At 36.3% G+C, this 27,647-nt stretch overlaps 2 protein-coding genes across 6 annotated transcripts in view; one reads left to right on the top strand and one right to left on the bottom strand.

The window, feature by feature from the left end:
- LOC101845412 (tRNA wybutosine-synthesizing protein 4) overlaps positions 1-1,620 on the bottom strand; it is a 43,789-nt gene extending 42,169 nt beyond the window's left edge. The window contains exon 1 of the mRNA XM_005103675.3: positions 1,390-1,620. Coding sequence (XP_005103732.1) covers positions 1,390-1,449 — 60 coding nt within the window. The 5' untranslated portion in view covers positions 1,450-1,620. The remainder of the gene's footprint in view (positions 1-1,389) is intronic.
- Positions 1,621-1,836: 216 nt separating this feature from the next.
- LOC101850494 (uncharacterized protein C10orf67, mitochondrial) overlaps positions 1,837-27,647 on the top strand; it is a 36,951-nt gene continuing 11,140 nt past the window's right edge. Inside the window, exons 1-16 of one of the 5 annotated variants that reach the window (XM_005103699.2) lie at positions 1,837-2,001; positions 8,250-8,370; positions 9,971-10,062; positions 10,635-10,686; positions 11,015-11,089; positions 12,782-12,997; positions 13,269-13,313; positions 16,655-16,802; positions 18,086-18,144; positions 18,680-18,745; positions 20,220-20,231; positions 23,207-23,272; positions 24,431-24,538; positions 25,666-25,757; positions 26,095-26,160; positions 27,201-27,288. In XM_005103699.2, the coding sequence (XP_005103756.1) occupies positions 1,853-2,001; positions 8,250-8,370; positions 9,971-10,062; positions 10,635-10,686; positions 11,015-11,089; positions 12,782-12,997; positions 13,269-13,313; positions 16,655-16,802; positions 18,086-18,144; positions 18,680-18,745; positions 20,220-20,231; positions 23,207-23,272; positions 24,431-24,538; positions 25,666-25,757; positions 26,095-26,160; positions 27,201-27,288 (1,455 nt within the window). In that variant the 5' untranslated portion in view covers positions 1,837-1,852. The remainder of the gene's footprint in view (positions 2,002-8,249; positions 8,371-9,970; positions 10,063-10,634; positions 10,687-11,014; positions 11,090-12,781; positions 12,998-13,268; positions 13,314-16,654; positions 16,803-18,085; positions 18,145-18,679; positions 18,746-20,219; positions 20,232-23,206; positions 23,273-24,430; positions 24,539-25,665; positions 25,758-26,094; positions 26,161-27,200; positions 27,289-27,647) is intronic. The other 4 variants (XM_035971147.1, XM_035971146.1, XM_035971148.1 and 1 more) reach the window with 4 other exon arrangements.

The following is a 27,647-nucleotide window of genomic DNA, read 5'->3' as shown; positions in this document are numbered from 1 at the left end:
TTCCCCCCCTGCGTGCGTCTTTAAAAAAAAAAATAAAAAATAATCCCCCCATATCCGAGTCCTATACTTCACAGCGCTCAGACTTTGCATGAACTTTGGTGACCTCAACCATCGCGATACTCACGATGTGACGAAAATGCACAGGTTCAATGACCGGTAACGATGGCGAGCCCGACAAGAAGCTTGTATAACTTTCTTTTTCTTTCTTTTTTTTTCCACAAGTGACAGCACAGGACAAACGATTTATTTTCATAGGGACACAGCGTTTGTAATGCAGAACCTGCATGTTAGAAATGTGGCGCTATCAGACTACTATAGGTCCTACCGGCAAATTTCTAAGTGGTAACGAAAGCGAAAGTAGATCTTGATTTTTCCCGATCGAGCTTCGGTATCGCACATACACTTCCACTTGTTGCCGCCATAACCGTCTGTGCGCGGGTAACGTACTCTCAGGCCGGGAAAGGCCGAATGAATTTTATATCACAACCGCAACCGGCAAAAATGAACACAAGGACGTTATCGGATTTGGTTTTTCAAATATTCGAGAACGTTTATGTATTTTCCCGGGTCTTTCACGGGGCAATTTACAGATTTCTTCAAATTCCCGTTGCATTCCGGTCTCTGCGATTTTTTTCAAATGACCGGGTAATTCCAGGGGCCTGGCAGTCACCATGTACACGTGTTCCTGTCCGATCTGGCAAAATTCAAGGAGTTTTCAAGGAGATTTTTCCTTGAATGCAAATTCAATGAGTTTTCAAGGATATTTTCCCTTGAATGCAAATTCAAGCAGTTTTCAAGGACTCCTTGAATTCAAGGAGGCCGCGGGAACCCTGTAATTATAACAAAATAACTACGAAATTGGTAGTAAATCTGACTGCCGAAATGATTTCTACACTCAAAAACACATCGGGTAGCCAAGTTTCTCTCGAACACTCCGATTAGTTACCTAGATATCGTCGATTTTCTTACAGAATCTGCTACTGCGTGGTCCACTTTTTAGGAGTATTTTCCTATTACTATTAGATATATGTGGGTCATTGCCGACCTTTACAACCCCATAACTTTTTTATTTATGAACCGATTCTCAAAATTCAAGAAGCATAATTCTTAGAATTGAAAATCCTTTCTTAGGTACAAAAAAAAAGGGCAAAAGTGAAAATTTAAATTTTCATTGGCATTGCTACACCATTGCGAAAATAGTTCCGACCGGTGGTCTGGTAAAGTACAATCTTACCGATCTATTTAGATCTAGATATCTATCTACAACTAATAAAAGTAAAAAGTAAAACAAAGTACGTCGACAGGCCACCTCCGTTACTGTAGATCTAGACTGTAGTACTACTGTAGTAAGTAGTGTAGTGTTGTGACACAGGTGAAGGCGAAACTCACCGCTGTTTCTCTCCTCGATTTGTTACTTTTTCGAGAACTAATATTCGCTTCAGCAGCCATCACGGTAAGAAAATTGTTGAAAAGACTGATATTATTTATCTAATTTACTCTTTGGGTTTAACAATAAGTTATTGTAGGCTACTGGATCTATCTTCAATTCGATCTCGCAGTGATGACACAAACTGTAAATACAATGGTAGCAGCCATCTTGAAAGTACAAAAGTGTTTTTTATATGGATGGAAGCAGAAGAAATAATAATTGGGAATTACATTTACACGACTAAAATTACACTGATGCTGAAAAATATTAAAGTGCAACTTTCTTTGGGAAAATCAGTTTTATAAATGCTATGAAAAGAATTATAATATTTTATAATACTGCAAAGTTTAAGATTTGACCGTTAAAAATAGATTAAAGTTTTAAAGGCTTAGCTCTTCCGGCTTGTTGCTACATACAACAATCATGGCGGATTCTCCCGCACTTGGGACTGAAGACGGGCGTGAATCTGAGTCTCCGAATGACCAACATGCATATCACAAAGCCGAAGAAGACCTTCAGGATCATATATTAGCAATATATGGGGACTCTAGTGCCAACAATGACATGTTCAGGTCTGTAAAATGTCTTAATCTATGTCACAAATGGGCACTCCTTGTACAATTGCGGTCCCGGTTATGCCGTTAAGGTAGGGATACTCGCTTTCACCCCACCAACGATTACTTCTGGTTCTTAACGATTACTTTTTGATGTGCGTGCCGATAGGCCTATGGAGACATAGCCAATCAAACTTAATTGCGAAAATTCAAATTATGGTCAAATTAAGGGCGGGGGGGGGGGGGGGGGGGGGGCATGCCCCCCTGAAACTAAACTCCCCATGTTTTTGTTAGGTGGTCAGGAAGGACTTGCGTAACGAGTGACCACCCCAACCTACGCAATAAAGAAGGGACTTTTGAGTGGGCTACGTAAAAGATAGGGTTTAGTATGTGGTTGGGCAATAAAGAAAGTAAACTGAGTTTGTGTTACTTTGTGTTCTTTTTGCCTTCCTTTGTCTCTTCACCTGATGGGTATTATTAGTGACATGTTAATATCTGAAAGCATACACAGTAATATGACATGATTAGAAAAATAAGTCTCGTGGCCGTGATTCAAATCTGTGAGTGAGGAAAGCAAACATGATTAGTAGTCCAGCAGCATTACCACTATGCCAAAAGCTGGTGTAACAATGAGTAAAAAAAAGTTAAATTATATACCTACTTCAGTTAAGTGGGAGTGTATCGCCTTTCAAAATTCTCAAAACGCAATTATTTTTTACCTCGAAGGGTTTTGACGAGGTTCCTTCACAAAATTAGGAAAGCTGATGCGATTTGCTTAAAAAAAACAGAAAAAAAGAAAGAAAAAAAAGAGTAAATTTCTGAGTCGATTTTACCTCATTTTCATATATATAAAAGAAACGACTTCCATTTGTTGAGTTGCCATCGTGAACAAGCGCGGCTTTCTCCGCACCGGTCTACTTGTATTTCATTCTTTTTGTACGCCCGTGTCATGGTAAAGGATGAAGCGAAAAATTATACTAATAACGATTTCACTACGCACATGTTTTGAACGGAAGAAGAAAAGGAAAAAAAAACAACCTAACCCCAAAACTTACCTTAATCAAGAAGGCAAGCCCCCTCCCTCTCCCCCCCCCCCCTCATAAAAAAAGAAGTGCTGCGTCCTGAACCCCCCGTTCCCCCACCCCACCCCACCAATTACACTATAAGAAAAGAAAACATTCCCTCCACAACGAGCGACCGTCTCAATAAACACAATAAAGAAGAGTCCTAACCCGAACCCTGACCCAGCCCCTAACCCTACCCCTACCCCCACCCTTACCTCAACCGTAACCCTAAAAACCTAACCCTCAACAAACACAATACAGAAGAGACCTCATACCCCTAACCCAACACTAACCCCAACCCCTAATTCCTACCCCAACCCCAAGTTCCTACCCCAACCCTAATAATCCTCAACAAAGAAAATAAAGGAGAGACCTACCCTTACCCCTACCCCAAACCCTAAGCCCACCCCTACCATCCTAACCCTAACTCTTCCACAAACCCTACTCCTACTCCTACTCCAAACCCAAACCCTTCACAAACTGAATAAAGAAGAGGCCTTACCCTAACCCTAAGCCTATTCCCTAAGCCTATTCCCTCCCACCCCCACTTCTAACCCTCAAGCAACACAACAAAAAAGAGAGGAGATCTACCCTTACCCCTACACCAAACCCTAACCCTAAAAAAAAACACAATAAAGAAAAGACCTAACCCTACCCCCTCCCCCCTCCCAACCCAACACCTGACCTTCATCAAACACAAGGAAAGACCTATCCCCCAAACCCTACCCCGGGCCAGACCCTACCCCTACCCATACCTCTATCCCAACCCCGAAACCTATACCCCTATCCCAACCCCGAAACCTATACCCCTATCCCAACCCCTACCCCAGACCCTACCCATACCTCTAACCCTATCCCTAAACTGAACCCTAACCCTAACAACTCTCTATTCTTCTCAGTTTCATATTGGTCGCTCGTTGCGAAATAATAATACAATGTATTTTGCTAGAATTAATTGCGGTGAGAATTTGGTTAGAAACCTAAGAAAACCTGGCAACTCAGCGCTCCCTAACAACGGAAGTAGATAAAATCTGTGGGGTCAACAATTGCTGCGCCTTGATTCAAGTCTACTAATCCCAGACTCAGACCTTCAAAACTGAACTGGGCCTAAAAATGGGCAAACTACCGTAATTTTGTCATGAACAGATTCTATACTGTGGCTTTCGGTCTCCCATCATGATTTTGGAAGCCATTGAGTATAATCTAGATTTAATAGTGGTCCTAGTGGTCACTCATTACGGAAGTCCTCCCGGTGGTCAGGGGGGCCCCTGAAACCCCCCTTGCCTTGTTAAATACAAGTGAAATTCACTTTTCATTTTGTAGGCTAGATCTACCGATAAAACATCAATACCGAATGTTTATATCAGTATCGATATCCAGTAGTCTTTCCTTGTGTGATTTAGTGCTAGAGCAAGCTCCTTGTGCTAGAACTAACGCGGGAGCGCAATTGTACAGGAGTGCCCACAAATGTGTGCTTACTCTTACTTATAAACTATTTTATATACTATAAACTATAGCCTAATTAAACCTACTGGACTAGATCTAGATTCTAGGCCCTGCTAAATTTTAGATTTTAGTGCGGCCAAACATTCGTGGTGCAACTTTTCGTTAAATATCTCTTTAACGGGTGAATCAATGTCATCCATACTTTGCACAGCAGTTTGTATCAATTTGTCTTAATTTAACTCTTTCCGGACATAGGCTAATTGTTTTGGGGTCAAAACGTAATTAACTTGTGACTCGATTCGGCTGCACAGGTGATGTACAAAATAGCTTCATACAAGCATAACCATCGCTCAAAATGTAACATATGATATATCAAATTGAAGGAAATTGAATAAGGAATACATTCCAACATATTATGATTCGAGGATTAATTTTGAACATAAGTATGCATTGCAAGGGTTAGGAATGGCGATGGTGGTGAGAAAAATATATTTTGACGGAAAAAATTACACACACTGTCACTAAAAATGTGAAAGCGAACCAGCATAGCTATCTTATCATATACAGGCCAAGAGCAGCTTCCGTAAACTTCTGAATGTGCAGCTTTTTATTTGAATGCAATATTCCCATTTTTGTTTGAGTTATGATATTCACACTGAGTCCGGTTAGATCGTTTTGTTGACTCAAGAACTAATTCACTTGTTTTTCGCCAGATGGACGCTTTGACAAAGTGAAACTAGATGTTTTGGTTTCCTAAACCCTTTCCAAGTTTTCAGTTACAATAAAAAGTACTTATAGATAATGGATCATGTTAAAATGAAAGTAAACTGAGGTACCTCATCATAGCCGATATATCAGCGATATATCCGCAAGGGGTGTGGATCACGCCGATATATCGACGATACGTCCGGAAAGAGTTAATCATATTTTTCCACAAAAACTGAGGCTAGATTAAAAAGTTACCGTATGTTTGTCAATTTATATAAAATACCATAAATCTCAGTCACAAGAAAAATGGGATTGTTCACAGCACTTCCCGCTTCTCACACACATTTTTCATACGCATACGGCCTATGTCACAGTTTACCAGTGACAAAGCTTGTTTGACTACAAGAACTTGATTTTATTGTGAACACTGTTTTTTTTTTCATGAAAATACTAAAGGTTCTCAAAACATGCATTCAATAAAGAGCGTCATGATTTGAAAAATATGAACGACTTGCTTTTAACCATTTGCCATCATAAGGCTCATATAGTAAAACCCCTTGCTATCAAAGGCACAGGCATTTTGGGGAAAATCCGAAGAAACTGGCTAGTATAACATCGCCGATTGACGAGATGTGACGTTTTTGCCACAGCTATAAACCTGTTTAAGATTTGTAGAAAGCTTGTGGATTATTTAAGTTAGTATAATAACTCTTTATCTCCGTGGGGAGTAAACCCACTACGAAATAGGCCCCCTTTTTGGTATTAGGTCTAAAAATGACAAAAATGTCACTAAATGCGTTATTAAATCAAAACAAGTCGACCTATTTTGATAGTCATAATTAATCTAATGAATGAACTCCCAATAAAAGAGACCTGTTTTCAGCAATTGCCGAAAAGTAATTTTAAATTAATGTCAAAGTCTTTGTAAAGGAATGTGTCGGAGCCGCTGCCAGCGGCTCACCGGCAGAGTGGTTCCGACCGCGAGTCGCTGGGAGCGGATTGCCGGAGATAAAAAGTTAAGGAATTTTTTAGAATACAGCTAATGAGTGTTTATAAAAAATATTGATCTGAATTTTTCACTACACTAAGGAAGTAGCAGTAGTAGTAGTAGTGGTAAAAGTATTTCTATGGCCAAACTGTCTGAAGATAATAGGCTTTTGATTGATAATTATGATTCATTATAAAAATACTGTCAGATCTGATTTATTTAATAAATCTAAGCGAAATAGTAATAGCTAGCTTGAGTTTCTATTGATTTGATTGGTCTCTATATTGTTTATATTTAGATTAGTAAACCCAGAAAACTGGATCTAAATGTATACTTCTAATAAAGACGCAACAAGTTAGGCTGACCTATTTACAATTTATTGAGTTATACATGGATCAGAAAATATATAGCAATGGAGAATTTGTAGGGGCCCTGTTTATTTTCCTTCTGGGGTTATCAGCACTGCTGTAACAATGTAAATATAATGTATATTACTGTATATTGTTGGTTGTATATGTCATACACAATTTTGTTGATTGTATATTAGTCTACAATTCCATTTTACGATCCACAGCCTTTGTTCACATTGTCATCTGTGTTTTGGAAAGATGTTGTGTTTAAAATTGAACCCTCTAGTGACTGTCTATTAAACAGCTTTTGTCACTATTTAAACTATTACTGGACATTTTTGTATTATCAGAGTATATCAGACATTGTAGGTCCCCAAATAACTGAATACATAAAATGCTTATAAGAAGAGCATGAGTTCTTAAGAACCACTGATAGAGTCATATACATTCATCTTAAAAAGTATATTTTTGTGTCATGTCACGGTCGGATCGGGCGCTCGTCAATTTTTGGGCATATTGAGTTATTGGTATCATCTGAAAACTTGTTCATTTGTCTTGCTTTCAATGATAATAATGCCCGTCTATCTTGGATATAAGTCGAGATATTGTTGATTGAAGGAGGTGAGGGTCGCCCTGATTCAGACGTAAAATTAACGAGAGAATGGCCGTCAAAGTTTAGTTATTTCCCCTGCTTGAGAGTCCATGGAAACTGAACATTTACTTTTTTTTTGCCTACACCCCCAAAATCAAAATTCGGCTAAAAATTATGGAATTTGAGTTGTAGGCATTTTTAGCTTCCTCAGCCCCTCCTACAACTATTTCATAGCATAAGAACCCCCAAAAACCGTACTTTTTCCCATACTGGGCGTATTTGTCACCGCCATTTCCTCATAAAGTCAGTATTATATTTTTCTTTATCAGCCGTTTTCTCAAAACATGGCTTTTCTCTATACTTTTTTTTAATAACTCCACCATTTTTGATCCAATCTTCATGAAATTTTCTCAGAATGAAGAGAAGATGTAATACTAAAAATTTATATGTTGAAATTTTTATATACGGAATAGATTTTTGGTGGTGGTGTCTGGAGTGTGCATTTTCACAGATTTTTCGATAACTTGAATGCTACCTCAGGAAAAAATTCATTAAAAATTTTTTAATTCGTTTAGGAAAAAAAACCAAACAACAGACAAATTTTTAGATCTAATGTTTATAAACACGCATGCAAAAAAACAATCAACTACCATGAATGATAAGTGCGGTATTCATTACGTAAGACATGTCAACAAAATCCAATATGGCCACCGTATCCATGGAAACGAAACTTTTTTCTCAAATTTGATTGCGGATTTTAAGACTCCTTACTATGCTTGTTATATGTGTGGAATTTGGTAAAATTAGGTCCAGTAATAAGCGAGATAGCTTTCAGGTGTAGGCCCCCCCCCCCCCCACCCCCTTTAATCAACATTTTTCAATAAACTCCACACAGAAATATGTTCTTTAATGTACGTGAAAGGTGTTAAGCCGAACGCCTAAAATTTGATTAAAACTCCCAAACCTGCGAAAAAAAAGGCCAGTTTCTTCTCTTTCATTATTTTGACAAGCGCCTGATTTCACCACGCTGCCTCACATTTATGGTTGTGAAACTTGTAGATGTTTCAAATTTAACTTGTTTTCTTTTTTGTCCTCTTTCTGGTTTTCTTTTTCAACAGGCCAGCCTTGGCAGACAATGCCAAGATTGGCTTTTTCAGCCTCGATAGTGCCTCTCAGACAGAAGTCACTGAAATTGTTGATCTCAAAGAGATGACAGAAGTTTTGCAGATACTACTGCAGGTGAATTTCTTTTTCATTTGCTTTCTTCTTACGGTACTCATAACGTAGGCCACATGGTATTGTGTTTGAAAAGATGAAAGTTTAATGGGATTTTATGAATAAAGAAGGTTTAGAAAGTGCCATTAATTGAATTTTACTTTTATGAATAAGAAGAAAGATTTGCACACAAAAAAGTGTTCGCAGGTAAATTGCTTTGGACATGTATCACATATCTTTTTTATCAATGAATGCAATGATGATTGTAATTGTGTTTTTAAAATAATAATTGTAATAATGATGATAAAAATAATGATTATCATGATTATGGAACACATTTATACAGTGGAATCCTGTTATAACAAGAGGAAGGGGACCAGTGCAAAATGTCTGTTATAGCAGAATTCTCGCTATAAGGGATCCAGTAATGAATTCAAGGGAAATGATAAAGGAGTCCTGTCTATGAGTTTAGTGGGGGTGGTTTTTTTTGTTATCTCCCCTGATGTTGATTTTGTTTCAACGTGACCTCTTGGTCTTACTTGATCAAAAATCGAATCAGGTTTCTTCCTCTAGCGCTAGCAATGTTGACAGCTCGGCGTTGGCAATCAGAAAGAAAGGGCTCTGGCTCTAGGCTAACTCACCCGCTGTGGTGTCTCCCACCACACCACACTCTGGGGTGCGTTACCGTCTGTTTGCGCATGTCACACATTTGCTCAATCCATCACATTGCTGTGACCTCTCCATCCCCTCATCGGAGAAGTGAGAGGCATGGTAGGCTTAGATAATCTAGGCTAGGCCTGGGCTGGCCTATCATGTGATACGTTCTGCTTGTCTGCGCATGCCACAACCTCCCTACTCAGTCGTTCCAGCCTTTATTGTTGACACATATGGGCTCTCCCATTCTTTGTTTCGCTAGATCACCAACAAGTTTTTCAACTGGCGAGGTTTTACATTATGTGTAATTGGCCTATGCACTGTGCACAGCAGCAGCAATATTCCACTATAGCTGACTCGCATGTTTGTCTGATTGCGCTGTAGCAGTATTTTATTTACAAAGATAAAGAAGAGAAAAAAAACGGGGTTTTATAGTAGTGTCTTTATAACAGACTTCTCGTTATTTCGGGACTCGTTATAAGTGGACTGTATTTTGCAGTATTTCCTTTATATGAATTCTCAATGGGCTTTATAGCAAAGTTAACATAAATGATTTATCAAAATATTGCACATTTTAGTTATCTAAATCATTGAAGCCTATAATTTGACTTTGAATAGTGAGGGATGGAACAGCTACACTACACCAACAAACTTTTGTCCACCACAAACCGTCATGCACTTGGGGATAGATAACTTGTTTGATGGGCAAAAGATTTTCTGCAATATGCTAAGAAAGGCAGATCGCTTATGCCTCGTTTTGTGAAAAAATATCACTTACTCCAGTTTTTAAAAGTGGATAATTGCATTTTTCGGAAAAGAAAGCAATTCTTAGGATTTATCTTCGACTTTGATACATTATATATATTTTTGTTTATCGAACATTGGCATTAACACTGAAGGTGTTACTCCCATTATATCCTACAATAAAATACTTGCCAGTGACATTTTTACTATGCTTTCTTATTTGCAGGATGTGGCAAACCTTAGAAGAGACATCAATTTCACAAAGCATGTTATGCAAGCAGATCATGATTCAAAGCTTCAAGAGAAATCCCTTGAACTGTAAGAACATACTTTCTTATTTCTTCTAGTCATATAAATTTTTGAATAAGTATGAATTTATGAAAGTAGTTCTTCATTGTGGGGCCTTATGTGTGAAAATGTATTTTCTGCTATGTCATCCTTTGATTGGGAAGACAGTATAATTACTGCAACTCTTTTTTTTTTTAAATTCTCTCTTTGCTGCAGTGTGTTGGATGTTTTTCTTTGTGTGTCATAGATAAATGGCCAACTGTTAATTGTGAGTTAAGATTTAATTAATTAACATTATAGTTTTCACATGAAACGCCATCCTTTGCAACTTGTTAAATTTTTCTTTGACTTGTTTAATTGTTTTAATTTAATTAGTGTACTGATCTCTGCTGCCGTGAAAATGTTTTAATTTAGAAAGTTCCAACCTAAGATGCTTATATTCAATTAATATGGCATGGAAGAAATAATTTTTTTTTCAAGTTACTCTTTTTCAAAAACAAAAGTACAATGCACTATCAACATAGTCTATAGTACTGTGACAATATGGGGAAAAAAGTTGTAACACTTGATTGACTTTTACAATTTTTTTGGGTCAAATTTAGATACTGTCGGATCAATGAAAGAGTTGTGGAGTTGGAAAAAATGCATCAGGATGTAAGTATTACACAGTATATGATTGAGTATATTGCCTTATTATATGATTAATATTATGAAAGCTTTAATTTTGTAGTTAGAAATACTATTTCTGAATTTGAGAAAATACCTTTCTGGTCTGGACAAGTTTTCTTGCTTTTTTTAAAACCTGAAAATAATTAAACTTCAAATAGACCTATATACACTATAATTGTTGCCAGTATACATTTTCAGTAGTTAAGGTAATGGCTTACAGTTTACTATAAAACAAAGAGAACAAAGGACAATGCACATGCCTTCTTTATTTCTTTTCTTCTGCATTAATGAAATCAACCTTTTTTCCCTACAGAGGGTAAATTCTTTGCGGAAAGCTTTTCGACAACAACTTGCAGATGCCATAGCAAGACTGTCTGTCCACTTCAGTGTAAGTAAACCCTGACTCGGAGATGCTGGTTTAGGCTGGGACAGCCATCATGAATCTGAACACAGAACATGGGATATCTGAGTTTGATTCCCGCATGGGGAAAACATTTTTATCACTGTCTCTGTCTTTCTGCCGGGATGTACCCCTACCAGCCCGGGTTGGCCCTGACTGGCAGGGTTGGAATCCTGCCTCTTAAATGATTTAAATTGTTTCAATGTGGGTGTAAAAATACCTTCATAAAAAAAATACAGAGACTTGAGACCTGGTTTTCAGTGATTTATACACTGAGTGCAAGTGCTACTTTCTGTAACTGGAGTATTTGCTTTGGGGACAAAAAGTTTTATTAGGATTTTAATGGGATGATATTATAGATAATAGATTGCTTTATCTATAAAGTAGGCTAAATGCATATTATGTTGTTTTTTTAATTATCAAGACAGATGCTATAATATTCCAAAACATTCTCTGTTTCCTGTGGAGCATTTTTTCCAACTACCATTTTCCAAATGCTCAAACACATATACTGTTATTGTTTTTCTTTGTTTTAGTCAAATACCCGTTCCCACTAGTATAGGGAAGAAAATTATAGAACCAAGTTATCTCGATTGTTGGATTGAACACAGCCCACGAGCTGACCGAGATATCTCGGTCACGGGGTTGAGTGACTTAACCTATGGTGAAGTACAACGCGTTGCAAAAAATATACACTTAAGATATCATAAAGTCTTTTCAATATGTTGGTAAGAAATGGCTAAATGTGTGTTTTTTGATAAAGCTTAATTTTTTACCAGGTACCACTCCTTTGGCCTTTTCACTCCTTTTATTAATTAAAAATAGTTTTGCTGACAACTGGGACATTTCTCCAGACACACATATATATCAAACTTCGTGGAATCTGTGTGTGTGTGGGTGACTGCAGGGGAACGGGGGAAATCCCTCTGACTCCACAGCTCTAACTGGAGAACATAATTGACAGGGCTTCTTGAGTTCAACTCAGATTTCACTGTAGCCATGCTGTGTGTGGTTTAGTGTTGCTTTTTAATCCACTGCTTTCTTATCAATAGAGAAGCAGATATGTTTGATCTGCTGTACTCTAAACCACCAAAATTTCCCTTTTTATCGCTGGCGTATGCTTCACTATGTTGCTCTAGTTACTCTTAACTCTTTATCTCCAAGGGGGGTAAACCCATAACGCCAGGGCCCTGTTTTGGTACTAAACCTAAAAATGGCAAAAACATCAGTAGATGGGTTATTAAATCAGAACAAGTGAACTATTTTGGTTGTTCTTCATCTAACGAATGAACACCTCATACAAGAGACCTGTTTTTGGAAATTGCCAAAAAGTAATTTGATGCTGAAGTCGTAAAAGAATGTGCCTGAGCAGAAGACTTGCCTGAGATAACGAGTTAAAGACCTTTTTCTCTTAAAGAATGAAAATCAGAAGGCACAATTGACTAGTTCATGTGATGCAGGAGTTCCATGAGTTGACATTGTCTTTTTAGCTTGCTTGTCCAATTTTCCACTCACAAGTAACAGCGTGAAAGTAGGAGTGTCTCACTGAGTACTGTGTAATATAAGAATGAAAAACTGAGAAGATACTTAATTTGAAATATTGACTGTGAGTTCAGTATTTGAAGTGAATACTTAGGACCACTTGTTATTTATTTTACCTACTAATTTTTTTCTTTTCAGAAAAATCTGCAGACAAAAATTGTTAGGGAGAGAACAAAACAGAAGAGTGACCTTGCCGACAAAGAGGAAAAGTTCAAGGAAATGCAAGCTACAATCCTTCGCAATGAAGGTGTGATCCAGATGCTCAAAACTCAACTGCAGCAGCAGCAAATGAAGCAACAAGAGGAAGATGATGAGAGGTTCATGGAGAGACGATTTGTCATGGATGAGAGTTCTGTATGTTGTAGAATGAGGACAATATTCCTTGAATCTGCTTTCTCATATCTTTTTCATTTTTATTACATTTTTACAAGCATAAGTATAGATTTAGCAAATTTTACACATTTCCATTTCAATTTAGTTCAATTTGCTTTCAATTTTTTGCTATTACTTAAAATTTGCTTCGGCTTATTATGGTATCATTTGTTCAAAATGTCAGTATTAAATCTGTTGTTTAGAAATCATATTACCATTCTTTCTGATTTATTTTACTTTTATTTTTTGCCAGTCGAATAAAAGCAAATCTTCAAGAGCGTCTGGATCTCCCGTTGTGGTAAACTATCTTGCAGTTTCTCTGGATATGAGTTCTTAATCTTTAATGGGTGATGAAGTGACTGGAAAACATTGTTTTTCTTTTTGAAGTGTCATAAAACATATTTTTGTTCTTAAAGATTTAAGATAACAATATATTGAACAAATGGATATTTTTAACATTGTGATGGATAATAACATGTAACAAAATTTCATTTTAAACAAAAAGACTAAAAATGGTCATGATAAAATCCAATATGTTTACTTCTCGGGATATTGGTTGAAATTGACTCAACGTTCTTCTTTTTCTTTTTTCCACAATAATATATTTTTGGTTGTTAATAAAAACATGCAAAATACCCTTTGAAAGTACCCTTACCTCATGGGTATGGATTCTTTTGACAAAACTGCTCATCTCTTCTGTGTAGTATGCACACCACAAAGCATTCCATCCGCACTCTCCCTGTGCTATTCTTCTGTGGTGCCACACTGTGCTTTACTGCACATTTTCTCACTCTTTTGAAAATCCCCCCCCCCCCCCCCTGAATAATACTGAATCATGAGCGGGAGGATTGTCCATCATTTTTATCAGAACATACATTGTTTGCAGGAGAGAGTAAGGCCTATGAAGTTCTTTTATCATCTTCTGACAGATTATTCAATCTTTTGTAGTTGTAAAACCACCTAAAATTTGCCACAGGAATAAGAAAGTATTACCTTTTTATCTCTCTTTCATAGAATGCCCACATTGTTCCCCTATTATTTATGCAGAACTAAAAGTTGCCCTTTAGAATTCCACTTATGGCCACAAAATGAATCCTTCAAGTATCATTCCATCCCATTGACACATGATTTCCTCACCTTGTGAATCACAAAAAAAATAGAAAAACGTTGCAGTACTTACATGAAGATGCTATTATCACAGAGGACTCCTGTCTGCTGTTTGCTGCTTGACTGCTTTATGCCTATAAGTGAAAGAGTGCCCCCACATTTGCACTATATCTTCCCATCATGCCGTGTCTGTCCTCAATTTGTGTGCTCATACTTTTATATTTGGTAATGGTAAAAGATTTTAAGGTCTGTTTTTATGCCTTGAATAAAATCAGACGGAAAATTTAAGGTGATAAAAATAAAATTTCCGTAAACATTTACCACATTGAATTTTTTCAAATCCATAATTTAAGCCATTTTTGCTTGCCATTATATTTCTCTAAAGAATTGCCCACATAAGAAGTACCTCAGCTCTTCTGGTAAAGATTATCACTGCAAAAAGCTTGAGAGTACATAGCTTTGTCTGAGCATTGCTGCATATCTGCTTTCTTTACATGCTGTTTGAGAACTTTGGAACTTTTTGTCTTTCGCTTTTTGTTTGTTTTATATTTGATGTTGTTGTTGTATGTAATATGTTTTTTAACATTACTTTTTGAAGTCACTACAAAATTGTCTTTGTGTATGCCACTGACTTTTTTGTTTTTGTTTGTTTGTCTAACATTCAACTAACTAAATTTATGTTATCTGACTAAAAAGAAGAGATTACATGGTATGCATTTTTAATTTGTCGAATCATCCTCTATTATTTGTTTTACAGTATCTTCCATAACTCAAATTAGTTATTAAATCCAAACAAATGTACCTATTTTGATAGTTCTTCATGCATTGAAAGAACTCCCAGTCAAAGAAACTTGTTTTTGGCTGTTTCAGGAGATAAGGAGTTATCAAGTTTTGAAGTAATTCTGCATAATATGGTTTGTTCCGGAATATATACTTTTGATATCATGTTATATGTTCCATAGACGAAGAGGAGGATACAATGTCCTTATTTTCGAATAACTGTTACAGGCCCAGTCATGTGTATTTCTCTCGCAAGTTTTTGTTCCCACAAGCCCAGTTGCACATGTGAGGCAGCGTGGTGAAATCAGGCGCTCCTCAAAATACTGAAATCGGAGAAACAGGCATTTTTCTGCCAATTTGGACATTTTTATTGAATTTTTTGTATGGCTTAACCTATTATATATCCATATGATAACACATTTCCATGTGAATATTACTGAAAAACAGTGAATAAAGGCTCAAAATATGTCATTTTTCAGTTTTCAAAGACTCCTTAGCTATTGGAGTTACTAATCTTTGGCGGCCATTTTCTCGCTAATTTCAACACTGTGACTAGGCAACCTCACTTCCTTCAAAAGAAAATATGTAGAGTTCTGTTCGAGATAAATGGATTATTTATTTCATTGGAAGCAAAGCAAATAAATCAGCTCTCAGATTATATCAATAACTCCATATGCCCAAAAATTGACGAGCGCATGATACCACTGCATAGTGACACATATATATTTCCCTTACAGGGCACTGGCCGCTTCATACCCAAATGGGTATTTTTACCATTATCCGTCCAATTGCTTCTGAAAAAATATTTTGCATGTCATCTCCTAAATTGACTGCAAAAAATGGCAGACACAGTCGCCAAACAGTCGCCATTGGCTAGGCCTGAGAGGTCAAGGACTCCCGTATTACCTCGGCCAAAGGGAAGTGAGGGACGAAAATAGCCCAGTGCTGAAAGGGTTAAAATATGTTATGGTTTTGTGCTTCTGTAGAGAGTTTCCTTCCTACTAAGCAATGTTTGCTCTCTAGAGTTTGAGCAGTTGCTCATGACTCGGGCCAAGGCCTACATCTCTCCCTTCCCTTTCCCTTTTTCTCAATAAAGGAAATAAGAAAATATGAAAAGGAGTAAAAATTTAGAAAGGTAATATCCAAGATGAAATCTCACCATAAAAAAACTGTAACAGAGGGTGTAGTACAAAAGTACGAAGTAATTTGCTGAATCATTTCATCGTATGGTGTGATTTATTTGAAATTCAATGTCTTCATATTGTTTTTGTTTTTTTCTACACTTGGCTTCACATGAACCAGTATTTCTACTGTCACACAATATCAGCTATTTCAAGAATTTCTATTCCTTGATATTGTTATCCCAATAATCAGTCAAAAGATTTCTTCTGACATACTTTCTTAAAATTATTTATCTGCCCCAGATTCTCTATTCACTGGCATTTTTATTGGAACCTGTTTAAATTCAGTGTTGTGACTTTTGAAACTTTTTTCCCTTTCAAAATTTTGAAAGATGAAAGTAATGTAAGGATTCTGACCATATTATTTGTAAACCACCCCTGTTAGACTTTTCATTTTGTAGTGTCTGACTTACTCTCAGATTTTGTTCTTTTTTGTAAATTTTGTTTGATTTCATCAGTGAATAGCCATGTTTGGAATTGCAGAGAAAAGTATGGGTCCCCTCACTTGTCATTGTTCTAGTGCTGATTTCATTTCAGTTTCTTCAACATCAAAATGTTTGTAAATTTTCAGCCTCGTGTTGACTCTGCCCTTCAAGACCAGTTGAATACAGCACAAGAGGAGCTTGAAGAAGCGACTCAGAAACTAGAAAAGTCAGACAAAAAGATTTCTCGACTGGAAGAGGCTTTGGATATCAAGGATGAAGAAATCTTGACTCTTCGTAAGAATGCTTTGAGATCTTTTTTTAACTTTTGAAGTAAAAAAAAAAAGTTGAACTGCCACCTTGAATTGTAAAGTATTTTTGAGTGATAGAAAGAAGTGTGTATTAGAGCTGTGCCCATTCGACTTTGCTATTCGACATTCATGATTTTTGCACTATTCACAGCTATATGAAGTGTGGCAGAGCAATTTGAATGCCGTGTGATTTTTTTTTTTAAAACAGATAACGGATTTTCATCTCATTTTTCTTAAACTTAGTAAAATTAGAGCATAGTATATTTAAAATAATTTAGATAAATATAGCCTTCAGAAATACCGTTTATTTGATGGTTACGAGACAGAGTGATAGGAGGAGCCAAAAAGAGATATAAAATATTCCTCTAGAGAATATCCCTTATATTCACTCGTCACACCATGTATAGCTCAAGCAAGGGCAGTTGACTCTTACTTGAAGCGCAGTGAATGTTTTTTTTTCTCTTGAAGTTAGCTGTCGCAATAAGCTCCCCTTCCCCTAGGCTATTTGAAATTAGAAGTGTTATGAACGGTGACGTCATGTCATCACACCGCACTGTCTGTGACAACAACACACGCGCGCTCAGTGACTGGTGCTGTGACAGTGATGGACTTATCATGTAGAAGAAAAACAATTCGACGGCGCTTTGAATAGCAGAAGTTAGGGCTGGACTTATCGTGTATAGGAAAAAACAATTTGATGGCGCTTCGAATAGCGGAAGTTAGATCTGGGCGTAGCGTATATATAAGAAAAAAACATTTGATGGTACTTCAAAAAGCGGAAGTTAGAGCTGGGTTTATTGTGTATAAGAAAATACCATTCGACGGGGCTGTGAATAGTTAAGTGAATGTTGAATAGCGGAAGTTAGGTCTGGACCTATCGTATACAAGAAAAAAAACATTCAACAGAGTTATTCGAATAGCATGAATTTTGAGCTCATGCTTCGATGCTTGGATGAATTTTTGTTTCCTCAAAATCGCACAGCACTAGTGTGTATGTATGTGGTAGATTAACCAGTGTACACAAAATCATACGTATAAAAATTGCAGTATGCCAAGAGAGAGGGCATACAATCATGCTAATGCCCTTTGGAGTAGGAACATTTAGCTTTAATGCACTTTCAATTTTAAGTGTCTTCAATTTTGTTTCTGATTTCCGTCATTAGATGATATAATGTCACTGCGATATGGGACGCAAAGCTTAAAATAAGTCATCAAATTTTCGACATGAACTTTGACATATATATAAATGATGTGCATTTTTGTTTGCAGATAAAGAAATGGATGCTATGAAAGAGCAACAGGAGAGAAGTGAAATCATGGTGGAGCAGGTGAGAATTTTACACATTACCAAAGTCCGTCTATTATCCCAAATGAATGCAAATGTTAGTACATGGAGGGAAAGTCCACTTTAATGGTTTCATGTCTTACAACTTTAGTACTTGTTAACTTTGCATAAAGACATATATGTTACACTTTTTTTTTATGCATGATAGTTTTTTCATTAGAAGTGTGCACACAATACCTGCGTTTCTCACCACTATAGGTTTAATTACTACTTTAGTACCTTATGAACCAGGTTATGATTCTTATTCCTTGCACATGTCGAATGCACTGTACTAGAAACCCCTATTCCACTTTTAAAATGATTTTTACCTTTTAAGCCACACATTGGCTGCGTTAACTCTCTGTCAGACGTTTTTGTTCTTGTTTAAATCTGACCCCTGATGGTTTTTTAGGTGTAACAGCACATTGAAAGTAGCTGGAAATGTATACAAAGTTGCTCTTTTGTTTCAAAATGGTTGTGTGGACAAATTTCCTAAGCGTAATGTGAATGTGTTTGTAATAAAATTATTTTGACTACAGCTAAAGCATGAACACAATGAGCTCATGGAGGCAGCTGCACAGGAGAAAGAGACGACCAAGAAAATGGTGTGTATGGCTCTATACATGTTTTAGTTTCTTCAGGCATTGTTTAGGATGATATGGTATAGTGCAGTTTTACTGCCACTTACAATATAATGCCATGTTTCCAATACCAAGTGGGTGATTGATGGGTGCTCTGGAGTAGTTTGCTCCTTCTTTCCTATAAAAAGTCTGTCGTCCTTATCTTTCCTCCTTCTTTTTTATGTTTGTTACTCTCTTGTAACACCTCTAATCTTCGGCACTTATATGACTTTTTTGTGTTGCAAGTGCCGTAAAACTCTGTTAGAACAAACTCAAATGGCAAGACCTTGATTTTATGTCGATCTCTAACAGTACAGTGGAGACAGCTATTCATTGTGCTCAGATAATATTGAGTCAAAAATGTCTCATCAAAGATTCAAAGCAGGCTCATATGCATCATATCTTTTCCATGGTACCATTTGAGTGTGGGACTGTGGTAGAGGACAGAGAGATTGTCAAAATGTATGATTGTAGCTATGTTTTTTTGTCACTAACAGCCTTTGTGGAGGAAAGAAATATTATTTTACAAATTAAGTGAAGATAAAGTCTTCTCAGATTCTTTAATGAGATTGTAGCAAGGCTGATTTTATTCTTTGAGAAAGTCATTTCTTTTACAGCTGGAATCATTCCAGCTTTGTGTTATTTACAACATTTATTTTCATGCATCTTGTCATTTCTAACCTCTTTAACCACTCTAGGCCATGAAGGTTACTACAAATACATAGAATTCTTTTTAGTTGATTGTATTAAATAGGTAGCCTCCGTGCCTTTTAAAGTGCTTTACAAATTTGATATGCATGACAAATGTGAAAATGAAGTCATATTGCCATGATATTAAGTTCAGCTATCTTAATATCCATGACACTCTTAGTTGCTCAGCAAGCAGAGTCATTCAAAAATACTGATCGTTTCTTATTTCTCAAGATGACCTTGATTTTTTATTTCAGAAATATAATTATATACGTTGTCTTAAGATCTCTCTTGTTTTTGTGGATGATACCTTCTTTTCTTTGAACGCCTGTTTGTTTTATTTATAAGACTCAAAATTTGCCTGTAAAGGGCTTTGCATTGCAGCTGCCACTCCTGCTGCTTCTTTGTTACATTTCATTTTTACTGTTAGTTAGAGTCTTATAATTCCAATGATAAGTGATGGTTATTTGTCGGAATATCGTATGTTGCAACAATTGCAACTTTAAGAAAAACAGAGACTTAAATTGTCTGCAGTGAAACATAGTCCACATTCTCAGCAACAGAGGATTTTCTTTTCTTTTTACATCCGGTCTGTTACTCAGCGACACAGTACTAGTGGTATTTAGAACTGGATGCACAGTGTTAAGTAAGAGATACATATCGCCATTTCAAAATGACTTTCCGTCGTTAAGTGACTTATTTTCAGAGTGAATGTACATATATTACTGAATTTGGCACTTGACACTTAACTTGTTTTATTTGCTTTCAGGCTGATGATTTGGTAAACTCTTTAATAGAAATGAAATGCTTGTCATGTGCTTACTTATTCACTGTTTGATGACATGTCATTCACCAGTGATGCCATGATATTAATGAGTGAAAATGTACTCTTTCTTACAGTCTTTGACATGCATGTATAGATGTATTAGTATTTTTTACCTTCTTCTTGCTAGATAATATTGTTCGTGCCTTCTCTCGCAGTGTACAAAATTCATTGTTTGGAGGAGGCTAAAGAAATATATAGCATGATGAGGGTTTAGCCTTTTTGTGTCCCAAAGTGTCTGGTCTCTTGAGAGTTTTCCATGGGATTGCATTTGTAGTTATTTGGGGTTGAAAGAGTAGGCCTATACAGTGCTTTAATTTTTATGGGCTAAGCTTGCTAAAGTTTTGTGTACACTTCATTTCATTGGCATTTTTATGAGATGGGTCTTCTTAATTTCTCAGATATGTATTTGGGTTTTCTACTCAAAATGTAGAGAAACTGATTTCACATTTGTATCTATTATATTTGTATTTCTTTATTTCTGTTTTTGTTTTTATATTTCTTTTCCTCTTGGAAGATAGAAGGGGTTAAAGAAATACTTTTGTTTATTCATGTATTTCTTTCTTTTTTTCTTTTTGTTCTTTTTAATATTTTTTTTAACAGTTTGATTTTTTGGGGTGGGTGGGTATTACTCTTGTTTCTTCTTTCTGTTTGAAAGGTTGGGGTAAAATGAGAGTCGGGGGGGGGGGGGGGAGCAGTTGCTATTACAACAAGAATATAACAGCAATGCTAAATGCCACCCAACTCATAAGAGGCAAAAAGTCTTTCTGCATTCCTTCCTTCCTTTTTGTTGATGTGATTATCTCTTCGTCTTAATCATTTATACATCTCTGCATCTTAAAAAAATTACGTATTTTGCAGGGCAACAAATGATTACTGTAAAGATTGTACAATTGAAGCTGATAATATAAAGAGAAACTGCAGAACAGGAATCTTTTTAATTATGTACGCCTGGTTTTACTTTTCCTCTTAGATTCTTTCCCACATCATTGTATAGGCAAGGTGTCAGGCTGCTTAAAATGTGCAGCTGTAGTACAGAACATAACCCAGGGATTTACGATGGCAGTTATTCCTTCATATTTTTAACAAAAAATGTTTGCAGATATTTTTTATCTGTTGTCAAGACAAGTTTGAGCCCTCATGGCATCTTATGCGCTATCTAACAATCACACGCATATTATCACAGATACACTAACTTTTCACGCATACACACACACACACACACACACACACACACACACACACACACATATACTCTCTCTCTTTCTCTCTTGCACAAAAAATACAAATAAATTGAATTTCTTCTTTAATGATAGGCCTTTGTATGAAAGAACCATCTTGTGCTTTGCTTTCATGCCATTTTGTCTCCTATGCTGTTCTTTCTTTCGTGTGCCTTTTCTTTTAAGTTTTTGAAAAACATATATAATCACAGAATTGTTTGCTGCATATGATAATTGTGTGACTATATATCTAACTGTTTAACATGTTTATTTTGGTGGTTTCTTTGGTCCACCATGACTTTCAGTTATTGTTTACTCTGCATTCCTCTATCTTGTGCTTGCAATCTGTTTTACCTCAAATTTTTTTTTTTCCTTTAGACTTGTGATTTCAAAGACGTTGCATGTTTTTTTAAAAAATAAGTTTTTTTGTGTGTGTGAAGGACTTTTTTCCTTCTATTTGAGTGGAGTTGGTTTTAATGACCTCAAGCCTTCATTTTCATGAACATAAGGCTATTGTTTTGTTAAAAGATTTATCTCATTTCACTGTATTTTCAAGCCCTTTAGGAAAGCTGATGGTATGATTTATGATGGTTCTGTCTTCCTTTTCTTTTGAAGCTTTATCTGCAGTTCACAGTTTTATTGGGGTCTTTGTCAGTCACATACTGGATATTATTTAAGTAAATCGGAGCAAAGCTGTCAGACTTATTTGGATTATTAATGTGCAGTCAAAAGAAGCTTTGTTGATAGTGACGGCTTGTTAAGAAGATTTTTTTACAGTCTGTGCTTCAAAATAGAATTTACCCATGAACTTTCTCATCTTACATAATGGCATAATCCAGAGACTTCTTTAGAAGAACAATGTCATCTTCCTTTCTTTTGTTAAGTAGAAAATGGGAGTTTGAGTAGTTAAAAACAAAAATGGACACTTCCCTATTTTACCTGAATACACAGCTACAACATAAATTTCCAGAATTATAAATTTTTAAAATTGCCATTAGGTATACAGTACCCGATACAAAACAAAGCAATAAAAGTATTTAATTTTATGTTTGTTTATACAGAACATATTTTAGCCCAGCAAGAACCTGTTATGAGCTATTAGTATTCTTTCAGATCCACATTCTGAAGATTTTTTTGTCGGACATGATCCCTAAAATACAGGGCTTTTGGTTTCTCAAAAAAGTTAGAGGGTAATGTATTGGCAAACATAAATATACCAGTGTACACAAAATCTACCAAATATCGTCAGGTCAAGTGAAATTGCCCTACTAAATTTATAGAAGGTAACCCTTTGCATGATCATCAGAGACTATGCTTTTAATTTGTGCCCTTAAAACGGTCAGATTTCAAAGTTTTGCTCACAGTAACACAAAGATTATTTTTTTAAAAAGTCACATTCGATATGGACTTAACAGTAGCCAGCAGTCTATAATATTTTACTCAGTTTTCTTATGATTCCAAATTGACAGTTCTTTTTTTAAGTAATGGAACAAACATTGCTGCATGCCATTATTTCAGTTAACCCTTTGTATGAGGCTTAGTATTCATGACTTTGTGTTCAGGTCTCTGTGGTGAGGTAAATATGAAGTTTTTAAAATGTTTTTGTAGTTAGTTTATTTTGCCTATTCCTTTTGAACACGTTATAAATGCATAGTTCTTTTCAGCTATTTAATTTTGCACTTCAAAAACATTTGAAGATTTTTTTCACTTTAGCTTGGCCACCAGAAAGAGGAGATGAAAAGAATGATGGATGAGCAGCTGCGCCTTGCAAAAGAGGAGGTACTCGTGTAATTTGTCATCTGGTTTCTATACCAACTCCAGAGTGAACTCTGTTGAATAGCGTCAAATGTGGACAAAAATGTTTTTATCTTGGTTCATCATTCTTCTTTATACTTTTGTAAGAAAATGGCACGGTTTTGTTCTTACACAACAAAGCGAATTCTTTGTTTTTATTGTAAGATAAATGCTGTTTCATATGAATAACAATTTATTTTTAAAATGCACACCATACCAAATAATAACAATAGAATCAAGCATGTTGCATGAATAATAGGATTACTCTGAATTCTTCTTTCAGCTCCATTTTCTGATGAGTGTATACTTTTTTATCTTCTATAGCTTGAGCACTCTGCCTTGCATGCTTGCATCATGATGTATTAAATTGCAACTGCCAATATTTCATAATTATGAATTTAAGTAACTTTCTTGGATAAGAACTTTGGATCACACACATGTGTACAGTAGTTGAACATGATGATAACGACTGAGCTATTTGGCACACCCACTTTATTATGAAAGCTTTGCTCTGATGAGGTTATCCTATGAACCGACATACACCTATAATGAATACTTTGAGATTACAAGGCACCCATGTGACCTCAACAAAAACAACCATTTTTACCATGCTATAGTCACAGAGATGTGGAGAGATGCGAGTGAAGTTAAGGGGGCTGTTTGGCGTTTACAAATTTGAACATTTCTGCTCCCAACTATGTCGTATTGACCTTTTCCATTTCTTAAGATACAATTAAGCTTTTGTCTTTTCTTGTTTTTTTTTTTTTAACCTTTTTTCCTCTTGTAGTAGACAATGTGCTATGGAGGAGTGCAGGGTTGTTGCAGAAATTAATTAGTACCGGTACTCCATTTTACACCCTTTATAGACAAATATTTCGTGAAGTCGGAGGCCTTCTTTATTTCCTGATCGTTTTATCAATCAAATAGCTTTGGAGGGAACATTTTGAATGCAGGCTGAAGTACTTTCTAGGTGTGCTATACTTTTTATTCAGATCATAAGATTGGGAGAGTCAAAGTAAGCAAAAACAAGAAGAACAGGCAGAAAAACTCGGTTTTATGTCAGGTTTTTTACGTCTTCTTCTTTTTTTTTCTTTAATGAATGAATTGTTCATATGAAACTGTTGTGTCTTGCTATAATGCCAGGCTGTGGAGAAAGCTAAGGAAGAAGCACAGAAGGCCTCCACTGCTGAACAGTCTAAGATGAAACAAATGAAATCTCAGCTTGCTGACTTGGAGAAAAAGCTGGCAAAGGTAAGTATCTCACTCTGTCGTTTTAGTTAGCGAGCTTTTTTTGCTGTTGTTTTCTAACGCTATGATCATGGTTTTCTTTATTATTGGTTTTTTTTTCCTGCAATGCTTGGGATCTTTTCGATGTAGTGTTATGAATTGCATCAGAGATAGGAAGAGGCATTGCATGTGCTTGCTGATTTTTCAAATTTGGAAAAGCCCGCTCATTTTCTGTCGGGTTGACATCCAATGCGGTGTTTTTGGGTTTTTCTCGACTTTAGAAACATGGAAAGTGTTGATTTGGGATATCTAATCTTTGACAAATTTCTGTCTTAGTACAGGACTTCTTGACAACCGCTGCTACAATGTGATGCTTGGTTTCTATTGTCAGACAATTTCATTTTCTCTTCTCTTCCATCATGAAAAGTACCCGTTTTTGATAAAACAATAGAAGGATGGGTCATGCGTGTTCTTTGTTTGATGTCAAAGCAAGAAAGTATTGCTGATGAGCCTTAATGACAAAAATAAAATTGCTTTTTTGTCAGGTCGAAACCATGACGTTGTTCTTCTCACCCCTCTTGTGTAATCTATATGATCACTTCCCGATTCATATCTTCAATAACCACACACTCACACACACACACACACACACACACACACACACACACAAACATAATGCACACACATACAGCTCAACGCATCACCACACTGTCTATCTCCGATCTCACCCCACCACCCAGCATCCACCCTCACATTCACATGACTATATTCAAGAAAATCCTAGTGCTTTATGTACACTACAGGCAAAGATGTGTCCCAATACCAGCAGTCAGCAGTGTGCGTATCACCCTGTACGAGGGTGAGTGCAGTGCGCTCATGTAACCTTGCTCTCAGTGACGATAGGTGTGTTATTTTCCCTTGTGTGAGCAGTGTGATTTGAATTCAAGACAGTTGTATGAAAAACTTGATTGTTTTTTTTTAAAGAGGAGCTTTGGGAACTCTTTGAGAAAAGTGTTGCCAACAGAAAGAAAACATAGCGGTTCAGTAGGGGAATGGCATATTGTACAGGCTGTCTGTGATTTTGAGTTTTGAATGTTCGTGCCTGTGCCTGTGTATATTTATATGTTACTGTTTTTTTGGTGTTTTTTCAGGAGAAAGAAAAGTCAAGCTCTGCTACACAGGACTCTATTAGCTCAAAAACGTTGAAAGAGTCAGAAGACAAACTGAAAACTGAAATCCTTAGGTAAGGACCTTATGCCGCCAGTTATGTTAATTTCATCTAAAGATGTCATAAGCAACAGTTCTGTGAAAAAGTAACTTTAATTTCAAAATAAGTTTGAGTAAATGATAAATAGAAATGTTATTCATAATCAAATACTCAGCCTAGGTCAGAAAAATGTATTGAAATTTTCTGTTCCATCTAGGAAAAATGTTAATGTTTAGAATGACTAAGAATTATACTTTAAGTGAAATTTCAAATTTAGTATGTTAGTTGGCATGACGAGAGAGTGATTAGTCTGTATTTCATAAAATAGTAGATTGTCATTTTGGTTTGAAAGCACTGGGCTATTTCATTTCAGGCTACAAGCAGAGGTAGAAAAGGCACACAGAACTTGGGAGAAAAAGTTTGCCATTCTTCAACAAAGGTAATTATTTTTATAGACTTTCTGTCAGCTCCATTGCGATATATAAGACGGTGTCTCTTGCAGTTTTTACGGATGATGCATTACCCATGTGAAATAATCTGCAAAATACCTCTGTAATGTAAAGGTTGGTGCTTCTACAATTTTATCCAGTCTGTCTTCAAATAGGAGTTCTCGCTTTAAAAATGTTCACTCGACACAAAAGTCAATCTCAACTGACATTTGATCACTTACTACGGATTTTGTTTGTTGTCGCAATTCTGTGTCAACTCTTCTCCTTTCTGCAAATGCTATGGGGCTCAACCAGTTAAAAGACAAACTGGATGCTTTAAACTCTTACTGTGTCATGCCAAAGTATGAGTGGGGGTGGGGGACAGAGGAGAAGAAGGATGTTATCATATTACTGAAATGTAAGACTGTTCATATCTCGTCCCAAGAAAGGATGTACCTTAAAAAATTGCCTCCAACTCCCTCTTCTTCCTTTTTGTGGAGTTAATTGATTTTGACTCCTTTTTTTTTATAAAGATGCTTTGAGCTGTAGATGCTCAATTATAGCTAGGCGCTGTACAGAATGCTGTAATGGGGTAAGGTGTAATTTTTAGTAGAGACTTTTATTCTTTCTTGATTGTGCATGTGTTGGCCATGCCTTGACTTTTTTTTTTATTGTGATGCACTTTGAGGACCTTGTTGAGCTGAAAATGAGCAATGTAAATGCAATTTATTAATAATGTGATTGCTTTTAATGTGATTGTTATTATTATTGATATTATTATCAATTCCTTTTAGCTAAACGCAGACCCTAGCAAATACTACCTTAACTTTTCCTTACAAAAGGTGTAAATACTGTTGTTTAGGTGCACAGGTCCTGTATGTTTTATGGGCCTGTTTTCAAAGGATTTTGATACTATACTATTTGATTTCACGAAAAGATAATCTTGTTGATATCTTTTGTAATTTTCCCCCATTTATATTATATATTATGCTTTTTTTACCTTTTTCCGTCTTCCATTAATGAAACTAAAACAATGCCTCCTACTCAACAGCATGCATGCGCTAAAAGATGAAAGTTACTTGAGACAAACACTTCAAAGACAGGCTGCTCAACTGCACCACGCTGCCGTCAGCTACTCGGTGAGTTAAGCATGTTTTGTTTGTATGGTTTGGTCATAGCTGTGTCATGTAAAGTTGTTCCCACATCCGATCCGGACATTGAGGATTGCTTTGTTAGTGGGACAACTTCCTGGGCCTTGGGCATATTGTGATAGGGTGGCCAGTATTTGTCATGTAGATGAAATATTTCAGTATACAACATTGTTAGTGAAGATGTTTGTGATAAATGTTTCAATATTTTTGGATGCTTTTATACTTGAAAATGATCAGAGTTAAACTTTGAAATACCGGTATTTGTTTTGAACTCAAAGATCCACACTCAACTAAAACAAAAGCAGGTAACTTTTATTGTGAAAAACACCAACCCCCCCTCCCCCCCC

This window comes from Aplysia californica, unplaced genomic scaffold, assembly GCF_000002075.1.
Source record: "Aplysia californica isolate F4 #8 unplaced genomic scaffold, AplCal3.0 scaffold00386, whole genome shotgun sequence".
Taxonomy (NCBI): domain Eukaryota; kingdom Metazoa; phylum Mollusca; class Gastropoda; order Aplysiida; family Aplysiidae; genus Aplysia; species Aplysia californica.
This window is presented reverse-complemented; position numbering and strand designations above follow the sequence as displayed.